At 40.2% G+C, this 18335-nt stretch overlaps 1 protein-coding gene across 3 annotated transcripts in view; it reads left to right on the top strand.

Moving 5' to 3' along the window:
• The window catches only part of cntn1a (contactin 1a), a 72635-nt gene that overhangs the window by 45682 nt on the left and 8618 nt on the right, over positions 1-18335 (top strand). For all 3 annotated transcript variants that reach the window (XM_088995914.1, XM_088995912.1, XM_088995913.1), the window contains 11 exons: positions 2522-2648; positions 5782-5960; positions 7514-7609; positions 9324-9530; positions 9604-9703; positions 10828-11009; positions 11078-11326; positions 12986-13133; positions 14361-14488; positions 16082-16254; positions 17682-17805. In XM_088995914.1, the coding sequence (XP_088852040.1) occupies positions 2522-2648; positions 5782-5960; positions 7514-7609; positions 9324-9530; positions 9604-9703; positions 10828-11009; positions 11078-11326; positions 12986-13133; positions 14361-14488; positions 16082-16254; positions 17682-17805 (1713 nt within the window). The remainder of the gene's footprint in view (positions 1-2521; positions 2649-5781; positions 5961-7513; positions 7610-9323; positions 9531-9603; positions 9704-10827; positions 11010-11077; positions 11327-12985; positions 13134-14360; positions 14489-16081; positions 16255-17681; positions 17806-18335) is intronic.

Here is an 18335-nt window from a genome sequence, read left to right as displayed (position 1 = left end):
TTTATCCATGTTAACACTTTGTTACAGCTTCAGCTGTTGTTAAAGCGCTATACATGTATTGTATTCTGTACAGCCGCCGCCATTTCAAGGTCAGATAACTCCAGACCCATATAACTTAGGAATTAACTCTTTTTTTTCTGATGAAAGAAGAGAGTGTAAGGTTTCTTACGCTGCATTGAATGTTTATGTAGTCCTAAAACTCAATATTTTGTAGGTCCTGGAATTTGAGTGACAATGACAAAAACCCTGGCACTGTATTGGACACATTTTTGCACATCATCTGCCAGTGAATGAGTTAAAATGATGCCAAATATAGTTATTTTTGCCATTTTGGGTCCTGTATTTTCTGGAATATAAGGCGCACCTTCAACGAATGACTTACTGTATTTAAAAAACCTTTCTCATGCATAAGGTGCACCGCATTATAAGAGGCACCTTCAATGAATGACATATTTTAAAATGTTTTCCATACATAAGGCGCACCCGATTATGAGGCGCATGGTCTGCTTTTGAAAAAAATATTTGCTTTTAGGTGCGCCTTATAATGCAGAAAATATGGTACTTTTTTGTGTGTGCAAAAGGCTTCATATTCTGTGCTCGGGCGTATTTATCGTTGATGACGCATTGGGCGCACAAGGCAGGAATGGTGTGTAGGTGGTCTTCCTGCTGACAGGAGCAGCAGCTAAGTTCTTTTGCATTCCTTCTGGGCAAGATGTTTATCATGACGACGTCCATGGCGCTTGCTACCCCTCTTCCTCTTCTCACACTTCAACACCCACGCTTGACTTTTAAAAGGCTGTCCATCTATATATGTTGTCTTCTTCTCAAATGACAAATTATGCTTGAAGAACTCAATGAGCCGGAATGCATCCGACTGGCTTTGAAATAATCGCGCTTGGTTGTTTTCGGAGAATCCTGTGCTTCGGTTAGCCACAAATGGGGAGTAGGCGATGGGGGGTTAGGGTCATCCATTTGTTTGGCAATGACTCTGGTGGATTTTTAAAGAGGAAAAGTGGAAAACATTGTCAACGGATCAAAGAGGTTATAATAACAATACAAGTTTTTATGTAGGTGAGCAGCAGCAGCCACACGCGCTAGCGTTCACTCAATCCGGAATAACTCCAATAAAAAAAAAGCTAGCTAGCTAGCTAATAGATAGCCAGCTAATAGATACCTAGCTAGCTGGATATATAGCCAATATATAACCAGCTAGCCAGCTAATAGATAGCTAGCTAGCTGGATATATAGCTAATATATAACCAGCTAGCTAGCTAATAGATAGCCAGATAACTAGCGAGCTAATAGACATCTAATAGATAGCCAGCTAGCTGGATAGATAGCTAAAAGATAGCCAGCTAGAATTCTAAAAAAACAGTGAATAGATAGCCAGCTAACAAGGTAGCTAGCTAGCTGGATAGATAGCAAATAGATAGCCAGCCAGCCAGCTAGATAGCCCATAGATAGCCAGCTACCTAATGGGATACATTCTTTTTCAAACTAGGCCAGATAGCAGAGATGGATGGATGGATAGATAGATAGATAGATAGATAGATAGATAGATAGATAGATAGATAGATAGATAGATAGATAGATAGATAGATAGATAGATAGATAGATAGATAGATAGATAGATAGCCGTCACTTCAGTCTCTGAGGAATCATTCCATTCTTGGCATATGTTTATTTCAGTCAGCAAACCATTTTTTTGTCACTCCAGACATGATTCTCATTGAACGTAGCATGCTTTCGATGTTTTATTAGCATTTAGGCTAAAATAAAGGATATTACGGGAGGTTTTTATTGAGTGAGGGCTCCGTATGCGCATGGTTGGAATGAATCTCTCTTTTCACTGAGTGTGAATAAACCCTCGCTTGTTTAGCACATGGACTCAATCCATTCACAGTCAAGTGTTGCCAAAAGAGGAAATAAAAGAGATGCTTGATGCAGTGTTGTTGACACATCAGGGCGCCATTCTGTACGGCAATGTACCAAAAAAACATTTGTCGATAATAGGAACAAATAGTTCCAGGGTGGTCAAGGGATTGAGAGAATTGTTAGTTTAGTGTCAATGTTACTTTCCTGCAGCTGACGTTCACATGAATCCAAGCTACGTGAAACTTGTTTCGTCAAACGGCTTTAAAAGTTAGCTAAAGTTATGTTGCCACACATTTGTTTCAAACCCAGGAACCATACCGTAAATGTTAACCCCCCCCATCAAATAAAAATGAAAAAGCAATCAAAATAACATTGAAAAATATGTTCAAAATCAATGGCGAGTCGTGGATTTTATCGCTAGGCCTTCAGTAGTGCTATGTCTGAATCAATCCAGACTGACAAAAGTGTGGTGTGATATCTTAAACTAAAATTCTACCCTTGATGTTGGGAACGAATTGGCCCAGAACCGTCCCAGAACTTGACCCATAACTGTCACCAGGACTCACTGTGACTTTAATATTTGTAAGGCCATTTTAATTTGTTGTTGTTGTTGCTTACCATTACCGTCGGCTATTTTTCCCTGCAGATGAAGCCACAGGTTACGGGCCGGTGTTTGAGGAGCAGCCGGTGGATACCATCTACCCCGAGGAGTTGCTGGAGGAAAAAATCACCATGAGCTGCCGGGCTCGAGCCAGTCCATCTGCTACATACAAGTAACATATGTTCTACTTGTGCACGCTACATCATCACTGCTAGTTTTAAACTCCCTTGACTCCACAATTTCTTCTGAGGCGGCTGATATAATAAATACTGAGGGATATTATTTTAACCTTGAGTCCTTTTAAATCGATTAGACCGGGATGCAGTATCGCGCTAACTACTGCTGAGGAGGTCTTGACCGGCGTCTGAATTTATTTTTGTCTCAGCATTGGTGGCTAATATTAGCATGAGGACCCGATAACTTAAAATACGGATGGTATTAAATTGATACTTACACCTTGCATTGGTACTTACCCATCCCGAAAATGATAATTTTAAAATAATGAAAAACCTGCTACTATAGCAAAGTGGAGACTGTGGGCAGCAATTAAAACATAAATTCATTGAATCCATTAAATCAAATTGTGGAAACTGTGTGTCAGTGACAAAATGGACAAGTTGATTAAAGTGGAGACTATGGGCAGTGAGTGAATGGACCAGTGGAGTAAAATGGAGACTATGGGGACCACCGTACAAAAGAAGACTGAGTGGGGGAAAATGGAAACTGTGGAGACAATTTAACGACATCTGAAGCAAGGTTGAGACTGCGGGCTAAGTAAAAAAAATAACCAGTGCAGCGAAGTGGAGGCTCTGGGCAGCAAGGAAACTGTCCGCTAAAGGAAAATGTTAACTGTATGCAGTTATGAAAACAACCACAGCAGCTATTTGGAGACTATGGACAGTAAAAAAAACAAAGTGGAGACTGTGGGCAGTGAGTGAATGGACCAGTAGAGTAAAATGGAGACTGTGGGCAGAGACTAAGGAGACCACCGTAGAAAAGAAGACTTAGTGGAAAGAGAGAAAACTCCCTACTGCGGCAAAATGGAGACTGTGGGCAATGATGAAGGCAGATTCCAGCAGCAAAGTGGACACAGAAGCAAACAGCTGAGTAAAAAGTGAAGATTGTATGTTAAAGGAGACAATTTAAACAGAAAACAGGATGTGTCTCAAGACAAAATGACATCTGAAGCAATGTTGAGACTACGGGCAAAGAAAAAACTAACCACTGCAGAAAAGTGGAGGCTATGGGCTGCAAGGAAAGAGTCTGCTAAAGTAAAATGTTAACTGTGGGCACTTATGAAAACAACCACAGCAGCCGTGTGGACACTGTGGGCAGTGAAAAAACAAAGTGGAGACTGTGGGCAGTGAGTGAATGGGCCAATGAGGTAAAATTGACTCTGTGGGCAAAGACTAAGGAGACCGTAAAAAAAGTAGACTGAGTGGGAATTGGATGAAAACAACCACAGCAGCCATGTCGAGACTATGGGCAGATAGAAAACAAAGTGGGAACTACATTAGCTACATTGACTTTAATGAAAGGCAACACTCCTTTTGCATCGCCGTTTACGGTGTCATGAGACAGCAACAATATGCAAATTGCCGTCATCATTTGTCCTCTCACTAACAATGATTTAACCGTTAATACCAGCGGTGAAAAGGAGGTGGAAAAAACAGCAAATGATGCTGTTGGCAGCAGCTGACACTTCATTCCACCGTGCAGCAAACCAGAGGTTGTTTTTTGATGAGCGGAGCCAATTTACATGCAAATGTATGTAAATTATCTTACTCTGCGCATCTTGATACTGGTGTCATTTTCACGCAGTCCCTTAATGTATCATGCACATATGCGATATAGGGATGTTGGTCGGATTGATAATGCAGTATTTTAAATATATATATATACAGTATATTCATAAAATGAATGCAATGAATGAATAAATGAAATGAGCTAATAAACAAATTAATGACACACCAACGGTGGAGTAAAACATGAAGACTGATAATACAGCAACACCCATAGGTCTGGTCACTGAGTTGACACCGACGAGTGAAATCAGCGAGAAATGCATTTTTTATGAACTCATTCACTGTAAATATGTCCACTCCAGTGCCAGGGTTTTTGTCATTGTCACTTGAATTCCAGGACCCACTGAACATTGAATTTTAGAACTACATGAACATTCAATGCAGCGTTAGAAAACATAGACTGTCTTATTTTGTCCGAAAAAAACGAGTTAATTCCTAAATTATATGGGTCTGGAGTTATATGAGCATGAAATGGGGGCAGCTGTCCAAAATACAATCCAATACATACATATTGGTTTATATAGCGCTTTAACCACACCAGAAGCTGGTACAAAGCACTAACATGGAAAAAGGGAAATGATGCCACCTTGTGGAAAGAAGGAAGGAAAAAAAATCCAGAGGCCATAACCAGCACTTTATCAGCACCCAAACAAGAATAAACAAAACCCAAACCAATTCGCGAATGGCGCTCTACGTCATAATTTTAATTCCTGAATAAATTTGTGAATGGCAGTCAATGAGTTAACGTAAACATCTAATATTTGTTTTTTTTAATGCCATGCCCTCACCCCCAAAAAATCAAATAGGAAATCATGGTTAAAAAAACACAAATAAAAGAAGACTTAGGAAAAAAACAAAGAAGCACAGCTTCAAATAATGTAGTGGTGGTGGTGGAGGGGTACCCCCCCAATCCCTAATGCAAAAACGGTAAATATGTGTGAGTCCTTTTTAATCCCATACAAAAAAAAGCCAATCACTTGAAATACCAGCAGCACTCCTTTATTTGTTCATTTGTTATTACAGTAAAGTCTCGTTATATCGATATCGGATATATCGATAGTCCCGGTTATATCGATACTATTTCTATGCACGCACGGAGAAAATTACATGCAAACAGGGTCAGATATATCGATAGTCCTGGTTATATCGATATTTTTTCGAACTCCCTTGAATATCGATATAACGAGACTTTACTGTATATAATTTAACATTATGCTTCCCCCGGTGGCAAAAACAGACAGTACAGTGAATTTTATTATAGCGTCAGACATTGGTGCACAAACGATTGAATTACTTTCCACTATATTTCATCCCTCTGCCACTTTATAATTTTATTTGTGTGGAGACTGTAACGGATTAATAGCCTTTCTATTCATTTCAATGTGGAAAGATGATTTGACTTGTGAAAATGCTAAATAACAATTCTAATACACACAGTGTTTCTGTCTTCCATGATGTACAATTCCAATCAACTGACCCGGGTTACTTTTTTCCTCACAGATGGAAGCTGGAAGGTATCGAAATTGACCTGAGCGCTGACCAGAAACACTTTGCGTTATCGGAAGGCAACCTGATCATCAGCATGCCCGTTAAAAACCAACATGAGGGGGGGTACACCTGCTTGGCCAGCAACAAGTTCGGCACGGTCGTCAGTCGAGAAGCGTCATTACAGTTCGGATGTAAGTTTTGTTCCCAGTTTTCATTAAGATGGAGCTGTTTGATGCTCTTCAGGCCATTGGAAGTTCATTACATTTGTCAAGTCTAATGGAGATAAAAGTCAAAGTCAGCTTTATTGTCAAATATGCTAATATGCATAAATGTCAGAGATATGATAGGCAGACACTGTGGACGAAGACTCGAACCCAGAAAGATCGTCCCTACTGCCGGCAGGAGACATAGCCATTCATGACAGACGTCTGAATTCTGCAGCCATCTGCCAAGCTATTTATTGAGAGTACATGCAAATTAAAGTGATACATTAGTAAAACAGTTTTCTTGATTATTATACCATGCCCCTGGAACGTTTTGAGCAATAAAACATTGTCTTTTCCATGAGCTGATAAATGTGTAACCTGGCTAGGCAGGATGTTCAAATCATAAATAACTTCGGTGATAAAGGAGTATCCCAAGTCCTAAATTCTGTGCAAGGCCAGATCTCCTAGATGAAGCTGACAGTTTAACTTGCTGTCTGTTGACCTCAGATTGACCCCAGGTTGTCTGTGCTTCAATTGTGTATTCAGTCTCACATGTTGGCTAAGCATATAAAAGCATGCAACTTTTAAATATGATAACTTCTTATTCTGTCTAATCTCTATCAATGACATACATCACAGATGAAAACCCGGTCCTCTCGGACGCGGCGTGCGAGGCACTTATAATGTGTCTAAAAAAGACAATAGACATTACATATAATTTGAATGTAAAGTGAGGTAGTGTCGTATGTAAAGTGAGGTAGTGTCGTATGTAAAGTGACGTAGTGTAGTAATGTAAAAACAAAAACAAAAAAGGTTGAAGTGAGGTCTTGCAGAAAAAAAAGAAAAAATAGAGTGCACTCAGATTTTGGTGAGTGTGGCAGTGGGAAAGGGTAGGGGGGCAGGGCTGGGAGGGAGTATGGCTTCTTTCTTTTAAAACTCATTTTTTGCCGCGAGTGGGTGACATTGTAGTTACAGTTTCCTCTCAGGGGGCCGTTATGAATTTGGGGAAGCCATTAGAATGTTTCATCCACTGCACATATTACATATCGAGCGCATAACAAATTAATCAATAGCTTGTTTTCAAATTTGATGTAAAAAATTATGACATTTATTGTGGTTTAAATGGTTTAAATTTGAAATTTTGGTTCGGAGTTTTGCTTTCATGGGCCAAATAAAAGGACATGGTGGACCAGATTTGGTCTTCCCTTTAATGAATAACTCATTTTCAAAATTGAATTAAAAAATAATGACTGTTATTTGGTTTACATGGGACAATTTGAAAATTTGGTTCGGACTTCAGCAAGCATCAATGAATTTCACAAATAAAATAAAATGATGTGGCGGGCCACATTTGGCCCCCGGGCCTTGAGTTTGATAGCATTTTTTTTAAAATATGTCCCTTTTTAGCGCCTTCGACCATAACTGACTTGGTGAAAGCAGAATATGGAATACTGATTTTATTTTGGATCTCTATTCGGTTGTGGGAGCGAACCAGATTTTGTTAATAATCACGTTTTGACATTTTTTTTTCTTCTCAGATTTGGACCTTTTCTCCTCCGAGGAAAGGGAGTCTGTTTATGTCAAAGAAGGACAAGGGGCAGTTCTTCTCTGTGCCCCACCTCCACATCATCCAGGTGTGCATGAATGGCAAATATAGATTTGGTGATCGATTAAAAAAAAAAAAAAAAAAAAAAATCAGGCGACAATTCCAATGATAAATACAGTGATATCTCGGCTTACAAACGCCTTGGCTAACGAACTTTTTGGCTTACGAATGTTAAATTTGCGAGAATTTAATCTTGGCATACAAACTATTTTTCTGGATAAACACGGAGCGCCACAATGAGTGATGTGTCATTCGCGAACGAGCCCGTTCTCCTAACAAGGAAATGGCAGCCTACTTTTTTTGGCCTCTATTCCCCAGCCCCAGTCTTCGGTTAAAGCCTCACGTGATTGGTCAAGAACGCAGCGGGGGGGGGGGGGGTGGTTACAGAAATAGAGCTGCAAATATTAAATAGGCAGACGACAGAGAGTGAGAAAATGAATAGAAAACACTGTGACATTTGGACTTGTTTCACCTTTATTGATAGTTCACAGGCAGAGTGTAGACTGCAAGGTTAAAATATCCCATCAATCAGGCTGCACAAATAATCCACACAAGCCATCTGTACAATTTGAAGAGAAAGGACAAGAAAGTGAATCAGCTATTAATGCAGTTCGTAGTGTGTCTGCCTGCATCTGTTACTGTTGCAATATCACAACTTCCGAGATGTTAAACCCAGAGCTCATTGAGACACTTGAGGCACAAAGTTATCAACCCAGCTAAACAGAACACAATTGACGAGGAACTAGGTACAATTATTGTAGAGAAAGCACAGCAACTTCACTCGGAGAATGTCAAGAGGCAACCTGGATGGTTCGAGAACTTTAAGCGTCGTACAGGGATTCATAGTGTCATTCGTCATGGCGAGGCACCCAGTTCTGACGATAAAGCTGCCAAAGCTTACAAGTAATCATTCCTTGTAATGATGGTGGAAGAAGAAGTGCCATCAAGTGTTTAATGCTGATGAAATTGGCCATTCCATTCCATCAAGCCGTCGACGACCATCACAAAGGTAAATAAAAGACTTTATTATACCGTACAGTTCATTTCTTTAATTACAATACCGTAGCACATTTATTATACGTAAAATAAGGTATATTTTGTGTAGTTTTAAGGCTTATTTAGTAGAAAATCATGTTTAATGGCGACCTGGAACAGATTATTCTCATTTGAATGATTTCCTATGGGAAATTAATGTTTAGGATACATACTTTTTGCCTTACACACTCTGTCTGGGAAGCAATTAAGTTTGTAAGCTGAGGAATCACTGTATTCAATATTCGGAGCTGATATTTTTGGTCAGAATAAATAATGGCAATCAACCTCAAGGTTCGATATTTTACCGCATTTTCTCGTACATATTCGCTTCAAGGTTATTGAGTTTACGCGTCACGCATAATCAATGACAAATGACGTCTTGGCTTGATTGAATTTTCTCTCGCAACGTATTTCAAGCGGAATGAATACAATTCGTCTCATCGCCATGCTTTCATTTTCATGCAAAATTCGCAGCAGCAAGCGTCCAGCAGACATTTGTCTATTATCCCAGCCCCGAGCCAGGATTATTAAACGATTTTAATCTGAAAGGTCAATAAACGAATAATAAATCCTTCTTACTGTCAAAAAATATCTATAAATTGCACCTATTCAGATGTCTCACAATGAGCTCATGTTGCATTCAGAGTCTCGGCTATTTCCACCGAACGAGCAAGTGATTGACAGGCGGTCATTTTGCATGTCTACAGCCGACCTGTCGTTCCGATGGATCTTCAATGAGTTCCCCACTTTTATCTCGCTGGACAAAAGGCGCTTCGTCTCGCAGATAACGGGCAACCTTTACATCTCCAAAGTGGAGGCCTCGGACAGCGGCAACTACTCGTGCATCGCATCCAGTTCCTCCATCTCCAAGAGTGTCTTCTCCAACTATATCCCGTTGGTTCCCCTCAGAGAACGTCGGTACCTCGCTTTTCAGTCAACTAGGTTTTTCCAGGAGGCACGGATGAATTCAGGTTCTGCTTTCCTCAGGTTCGATCAGGAAGTATCCGGCGGACCTAAACGTCAAATTCCCGGACACCACCACTCTGGCAGGGCAAAACGTCACCTTGGAATGCTTTGCTTTGGGAAAGTAAGTTATAAGTGTGTGTGTGTGTGTGTGTATGTGTTTGTGTATACATGTGTCTGTGTGTGTGTGTGTGTGTGTGTGTGGACTGTAAATTTGCATGTGTGTACTGTATATGTGCGTGTGTACTGTATATGTGTGTGTGTATTGTGTGTGTGTGTGTGTGTGTGTAATGTATCTGTGTGTACTGTATTAGTGTGTTTGTATGTGTACTGTATATGTGTGTGTACGTACTGTATATGTGTATACGTTCTGTATATGTGTGTGTACCGTATGTGTGTGTGTACTGTATATGTGTGTGTACTGTCTATGTCTGTGTACTGTAATGTATTATATTTATTATTTGTGTGTACTGTATTTGTGTTTGTGTACTGTATGTGTGTGTGTACTGTATATTTGTGTGCGTATGGTATGTGTGTCTGTGTACTGTAAATGTGTGTGTGTGTACTGTATATGTGTGTGTACTGTATGTGTGTGTACTGTATGCTTGTGTGTATTATATATGGGTGTGTTTGTGTCTGCGTGTATGTGTATGTGTGTGTGAACTGCATATGTGTGTGTACTGTATATGTGTGTGTACTGAATGTGTGTGTTGTATATTTGTGTGTGTACGGTATGTGTGTGTGTCTCTGTACTGTAAATGTGTGTGTGCACTGTATATGTGTGTACTGTATATGTGTGTGTACTGCGTATGTGTGTGTACTGTATATGTGTGTGTACTGTAATGTATTATTATTTGTGTGTACTGTATTTGTGTGTGTTAACTGTCTATGTGTGTGTACTGTATATTTGTGTGCGTATGGTATGTGTGTGTGTATGTATATGTGTGTCTGTGTACTGTAAATGTGTGTGTGTGTGTGTGTGTGTGTGTGTGTGTGTGTGTGTGTGTGTACTATATATGGGTGTGTTTATGTCTGTGTGTATGTGTATGTGTGTGTGTACTGTATGTGTGTGTATTGTATATTTATGTGTGTACGGTTTATGTGTGTGTACTGTATATTTGTGTGTACTGTATATTTGTGTGTGTACTGTATATCTGTGTGTACTGTATTTGTGTGTGTACTGTATGTGTGTGTGTATGTATATGGATGTATATACTGTGCATAACGGCTATCGTGGTCTTTGTTCAGCCCCGTCCCAGAGATCCACTGGAAGAAATTGAATGGAGATCTGCCCCCCAACCATGAAGTACGCATGTCGGGGGGTCACCTGCATCTGTTCAACGTGCAGCCGGAAGACGGCGGCTCATACCAATGCGAGGCCGTCAACTCCAAGGGAAAAGACTACCACAGCGCCCATTTGTCCGTGGAAGGTACGTCGAATTCTTGCCTGTCTGATTTTGGGATGATTTTGTGTGCAATCCCTTTTACATTTTTCCAGCTTTTCCTATCTGGGTGGAGCATATCACCAGTGCAGAGACAGACCTCGGCAGCGCTTACGCCATGTCCTGTTCAGCCAAAGGCAAACCTCAACCACGCGTTCGCTGGCTTAAGAACGGCGAGCTGGTCATGTCGGACAAGAACGAGATGATGTTCAGCACCTTGACGTTTGAAGACTCCGGGATGTACCAGTGCATCGCTGAGAATCTTCACGGGGTCATTTTTGCCAACGCCGAGCTGCGTGTGTTTGGTGAGTGGCCAAAACCATTTGCAATGTCAATTCCTAGTCAGTATCCCAATTTTGACTTCGTAGCCAGAAAGGCAGTTTTCTGGTATTTTATCACAATAACTATAAAACCAGCGTGTCAAACTCCTTTTGTACTCAGAGTTCGGTGAGTGTGGCAGTGGGAAGGGGTAGGGGGGGCAGGGCTGGGAGGGAGTATGGCTTCTTTCTTTTAAAACTCATTTTTTTGCCGCGGTTGGGTCACATTTTAGTTACAGTTTCCTCTGGAGGGTCATTATGAATTTGCGGAAGCCATTAGAATGTTTCATCCCCTCCACATATTACATATAGAGCACATGACAAATTAATAAAGAGCTAGTTTTCAAATTTGAAGAAAAAAATGACAGTTTTTTGTTGTTTACATGGGACAATGTAAGATTTTAGTTTGCAATTTAGCTAGCATCATGGAATTTCACAAGTTGTATTAGCTTTCGCGGGCCGAATAAATTGATGCGACGGGCCAGATTTGGCCCCTGGACCTTGACTTTGACACCCATGCTATAATATATACAAACTACAATTAACAGTGTGACAAAATATGAAGTGTACCAAAAAAGGCAAAACGAGTTTAATATCACTGAATTATACTTGGCATGATTGTTTTTTTTTCACATGGATGCTTGCTAACGATTCTTCTTCCTTACTGTAAACGTAATACAGTACATCCTTATGTTCCTTAACTCATTCACTGCCAGACAATGTGCAAAAATGTGTCCAGATGAGTGTCAGGGTTTTTGTCATTTTTCAGTCAAAAATTGCAGGACCCAAATAATATTGAGTTTTAGGGCTACATAATAATAATAATAATAAATAATAATAATAATAATAATAATCGTCATCATCTTCATCATAATAATCATCATAATAATAACTAATAATCATAATAATAATCGTCATAATCATAATCAGCATAATCATAATACATTCAATTTCTAAGCGCCTTTCAAAACTCTCAAGGACACTTTACAGTCACAGGATTTTTTTTTTGTGCGGGTGAGCAGCGGCAGCCGTTCGCGCCAGCGTTCACTCTGCCCGGAAATAACACAGCAGTAAAGTTATGAAAGGAAGAGGAAAGGAAAGAAAGAAGTAGAAAAACTAAATACAGGAGCTGCCGGAAAGGCAGCCACTCTCACATAAATATTCAATGCAGCGTAAGATTAACTCTTCTTTCATCAGAAAAAAAGAGTTAATTCCTGAGTTAAAAATGAAATGGATTATTATTATTATTATTATTATTATTATTATTATTATTATTATTATTATTATTATTATTATTATTATTATTATATGGGTCTGGAGTTATCTGAGTTTGACGTGAGGGTGGCTGCACAAAATACAATATGATACATATTGATTTATTTCGCGCTTTAACAACATCTGAAGGTGGAACAAAGCGCTAAAATGGAAAAAAAGGCAAATGCTGCCCCCTCGTGGGATGGAAAAACATTGCCAGAGGTCTGACCAGCGCTTGATCAGCACCCCCCCCCTGCAAGAAAAGAATCAAAACCTGAACACATTCGTGAATGCCGCTCCACGTCATGCTTTCCAATTCCCGAATGCATTTGCGAATGGCAGTGATTGAGTTAATGATCCACATTCCCACCCCCCCACCCCCTTTTCTCCCAGACTGCGCCCCCACCTTTGAACACAACCCGGTCAAGCACGTCCTGGCTCCGAGAAACGGCCGTGTGGTGATGGAGTGTCGACCCAAAGCCGCCCCCAAGCCCAAAGTCTTATGGAGCAAGGATACCGAGTTGCTGTCTAACACCAGCAGGTGAACCAAACAACACCCACATAACGCCCCCCCCCCCCTCAAAAAAGCTACCATGTGACGCTTTTTACGTCTATCTGGGTCAAAATATCACACGGGATGAGTCGTCCCGTCATGTGACATTTTGGGGATGGAAATAAGCTGCGGATTTTCCCAATTCTGAACGGCGTGTTGTTGATGTGGTTTTCCTGACGTTAAACTCATCTTGATGGGGGTTAAAAAACCCTCTTTGACAAAACAAGCCTAATCTGGAGGGAGCTGGGAGACCCCCGACTGTCTTCCCCCACCCCCAAACGGGTGGGATTCTAAATACGGCGGTCAAATTACTATGCGGCATATGCCCCTTAATCGCCTCTCTGGCATGGATGCTATTTTTCATGCATGAGGTTGAAATATGCAAAGAAAAAAGGGAATGTGGCGTCTTTTTTCTTTTTGCCTTTATTAGCTCTATTTCACCCTCAAGCGCCTTTTTTTTTTAAATAGTTTTAATAGTTTCATTTATAAGCGTCTTTCAAAACTCTCAAGGTCACTTTACAGTCACAGGATCGGTTTTGATGCGGGTGAGCAGCGGCAGCCACATGCGCCAGCATTCACTCAATCCAGAAGTAACTCAAATAGATAGAAAGCTAGCTAGACAGCTAACAGATGGCTAATAGATAGCCAGTTAGCTAACTAGCTAGACATATAGCAGGGGTGTCAAAGTCATTTTTTTGCCGCGGGCCACATTGTAGTTATGGTTTCCTCTCGAGGGCCGTTATGAATTTGGGGAACCCATTAGAATGTTTAAATCCCTTCAAATATTACATATAGAGCACACAGCAAATTAATGAATAACTCGTTTTCAAATCTGAAGTCAAGAATAATGACTTTTATTGTGGTTGACATCCAAAAATATGAAATTTTGGCTCAGATTTTAGCAATCATCATGGAATTTAACACGTTTGATTTGCTTTCGCGGGCCGAAAAAAAATTATGTGGCGGGCCGGATTTGGCCCGCGGGCCTTGTCTTTGACACCCGTGCCAATTAGCTAATAAATAGCCAGCTACATAGCGAGCTATATGAAAGAGTACTGGTAAATAATAGCTAGGTAAAATGGGATGGATTAATGTCATATCCATTCATTTTAATGCGAAAGGGTGATTTGAGTGTTGCCTGACAAAAAAATGGTCACAAAATGAGTTCAAATCATATCGAAAGCCACTAAATGCTCCGTGGCTGTACCTTTTCAGGATGTTCATCTGGGAAGACGGCAGCTTGGAGATCCTCAACGTCACCCGCACAGATGAGGGCAGGTACACCTGCTTTGCCCACAACGACAGGGGCAAGGCCAACAGTACGGGCTCTCTCACAGTCACAGGTACATGTGTATGTTTTTTTTTTTCCTTCTCCTCCTCTATCTGCTTTTTCCCCTGCACAATATGAGCAATGTTGGCCTTGACTGTAAAATCATCACTCTTAACCTGTCTGACCTTCGCATGCCGACTGATGTGAAATAATGGCGCTTGGAGAATCCACTTTTGACAGCCTGGACGGATATAAAGAAACGTCGAGATGAAATCGAATGTGATATCAGCAATAATTGTGTTCTATATAAAGGATATCATTAGCTTGAATGTCAAGATATTGGACTGCAACTGTGGACGTAATAAATAAGCTGACAAGCTGTGGTGAGGCTTGGAGGGAGGGCCTACACGCAGCTCTTTTCTGCCCCCTTGTGGACAACTGCGCGTACAAGCCTCGTCCGCCATAATACAACCACACTACTGTACCCCATCCACTCGGCACGCAGTAAATTGACTTTATATTGGGCATAGATTAATCATGATTCGTGAAGGGAATTTTACGAAGTCATAATATGCCATAATCACAATTTCTTAAGGTGACGAATGTGGGAATAGCTGTGGTGCTTTTACACTGAAAGCGCCTGACCGGATGTTAGACCCCGAATGCTCGAGCTCGGTACAGTAATAGTGATGGGATTTCCGGCTCATTTCAGAGAGCCGGTTCTTTTGGCTCGGCTCACTTAAAAGATCCGGCTCTTTTGGCTCCCAAATGGCTCCTCAGTTTTTTTTTTTTTTTTGCTTAAATTAATTAACTACCAAAAATCATGTCAGATTATGTGAAAAACAAAGTACAGTACTCATATAACAAAATACACAATGTCAAATATTTTTATTTGTATGGCTTTATTTATATGTGCACAGAGAGCATCCACTAACTTTCACGTTTCCTGTGGTTACTCTGGTCTGATGATCAGCTGTCGCTAATTTGCGTTTTATATTAATAATGATATAATACCAACTCGTAAAATTGATAATAATAACAGCATAATGTGATAACATTTGTCCACTGTACCTGTTTACACTGATCTCCAGTGACCTGCTCAAATGGCCCCAAAACAGTGCATGCGTCTTGCAGTACCACCCCAGCTCCTCTGCAAAGTTCTCAGAAATGTGTCTTTCATTGAACTCAAAACAATCCAGCAGACAGGTCCCCACTTTGAAATTGTCAATAGTTTCTCTAACCCCTCCCCCTTCTCCTCACTGCTGCATGTGTCTGTAATTCCCCCCTCCGTCCTCTACAACGGATCTTGACCAATCACGTGCAGCTTTAACCGAAGACTGAGGGCGGGTAATAGAGGGGGGGAAAAAAAGTCGGCTCCCATTTCCGGCTACTTGTTAGGAGTCGGCTCTCTTCCGAGATCCGGCTCAATCAACCGGCTCGTTCGCGAATGATACATCAATAATCGCCACATTAGTTTCACAGGTACTGTACGATACAGATACATTCTCCAACACGTCATACATAATTCCAGTAGGCACTTTGTAAGAAAACACTTTGTGAGTATTAGCATGTTTCAGTTGTGTATCTCAGCAGGAAAAGAAATTTGTGTCTATAACAGCATTATAATACTTCCAATTCTGCCCTTGTATCCGTGCCCCCTTCACAGACTCCACAAAAATCACCTTGGCCCCTTCCAACGCTGACATCAAAGTGGGCGAAAACGCCTGGATGCAATGCGCCGCGTCACATGACTCCTCCCTGGACATCACCTTCATCTGGTCTGTGGACGGCCGGGTCATTGACCTCGACAAGCACAGCCGACATTATGAACGCACCCTGGTGAGAGATGATAGATTTCCAGTCATTTGGAAATCCCGCGGTATAACGGTGCATTTTATGCAACCCGAATAAAAAAAGCAAATTCTGATAGCATCCATTGATTCATACCTAATCACTCCCTCTGCGGAGTGGCGGTCAGTACGGTGGACAGATGCCGCATACCACATTGGAATTTGATGACTTTTACAGAATGTTTTTTTTCCCGCTCATAAAATGTGGTCCGCTTTGATTGAATATGGTTGAGAAAATATTCCAAACAGTATTTGACTCTCCAAAATGAGTTTAGCATACAGTGATACCTCGGTTTACGAACCCCTTGGCTTACGAACTTTTCGGTTTACCAACGTTACATTTATGAAAATGTTACCTTGGCATACAAACTATTTTTCGGGATACACACGGACCTGCCACAATGAATGATGTGGCCGACTGTTTTGTCCTCTATTCCCCGCGCCCAGTCTTCGGTTAAAGCCACGTGATTGGTCAAGAACGCTTCAGTGAGGGGGTGGGGCTTACAGACAGAGTGAATGAGGCCGTTCTCCCAAAAACAATATGGCGTCTTTGGTTAAAGCCACGTAATTGGTCAAGAACGCTTCAGTGAGGTGGGGGGGGGGGGGGGTTAAACATTAAAGAGACAGGCAGAGGACAGAGAGAGAGAGACTGAGAAAACACACACACACACGAAAAGGGGACGACAGAGCTTGAAACCAAATAATAAAAGTGAAAAAAAAAAACAAAAGTGAAATGGTGAGAAAATGGATAGAAAACAGTCAAATTTGGACTCGTTTCAATTTTGATAGTTCAAAAGCAGAGTATAGACTGGAAGGTTAAAATATCCCATCAATTAGGCTCCACAATTAACCCGCACAAGCTATCTGCACACTTGATGCAAAAGGCTATCAACCCAGCTAAACAGATCACAATTAGGATTAGATTCGGATTAGAATACCTTTATTCGTCCCACAATGATGAAGAACTAGATACAATTATCGCAGAGAAAGCATCTACAAGGAATCATTCCTCAAGATGGTGAAAGAAGAAGGCTACGTTCCTGATCAAGTGTTAAATGCTGATGAAACCGACCACTACATTCCATCAAGCAATCAATGACCATCACAAAGGTAAATAAAACAACTTTATTATGCAGTACAGTTTATTTATTTAATTATAATACCATAGCCCATTTATTATACGTAAAATAAGGTATATTTTGTGTAGTTTTAAAATTAGAAAGTAGAAAATTATGTTTTATGGGGACCTGAGAACGGATTATTCTCATTTTAATGGTTTCCTATGGGAAATTAATATTTGCTATACACACTTTTTGCCTTACACACTCTGTCTAGCCTTTGAAACGATTGCAGTTCAATTTTTCACCTCCACGGCGAGTCACTGAAGTTGAACGATTTCTGTTTCTTTTTTTACAGAACGGAAGCTCGGACGGCGAGCTGATAATCAAGAACGCGCAATTGATGCACGCCGGAATTTACACCTGCACTGCACAGACGACGGTGGATAACGTCACATCTTCTGCCAGCTTGGTTGTAAGAGGCGAGTCACTTGCTGCAAGTCACTTGCTGCACAAATACTCAAACAAGCGCTATTTTTGACAATATGACCTGACATCATTAAATAGAAGGGAGGCCTTTAGGAATTTGGAGAAGCCATTAACATGTTTAATCGCCTCCACATATTACATATATAGCGCACAACAAATTAATGAATAACAAGTTTTAATTTTTGAAGTAAAAAATAATGACTGTTATTGTGATTTACATCCTTAAATATGGTAATATGTAACACTGACAATCTCAATAATAATAATAATAATAATAATAATAATAATAATAATAATAATAATAATAATAATCATCATCATCATCATCATGATGATAATAATAATAATAATTTATATGATATATTTATTATATTACATACATTTTTTATTTTATATACTATATATAGTATATAAAATAAAATATATAATATATATATATATATATATATATATATATATATATATATATATATATATATATATATATATATATATATATATATACTTTGGTTTATTATATATA

This window comes from Hippocampus bargibanti, linkage group LG05, assembly GCF_051943395.1.
Source record: "Hippocampus bargibanti isolate YZ-2025 linkage group LG05, ASM5194339v1, whole genome shotgun sequence".
Lineage (NCBI taxonomy): Eukaryota > Metazoa > Chordata > Actinopteri > Syngnathiformes > Syngnathidae > Hippocampus > Hippocampus bargibanti.
Note: the sequence above shows the minus strand (reverse complement) of the source record. Positions and strands in the feature narration are given on the sequence as shown.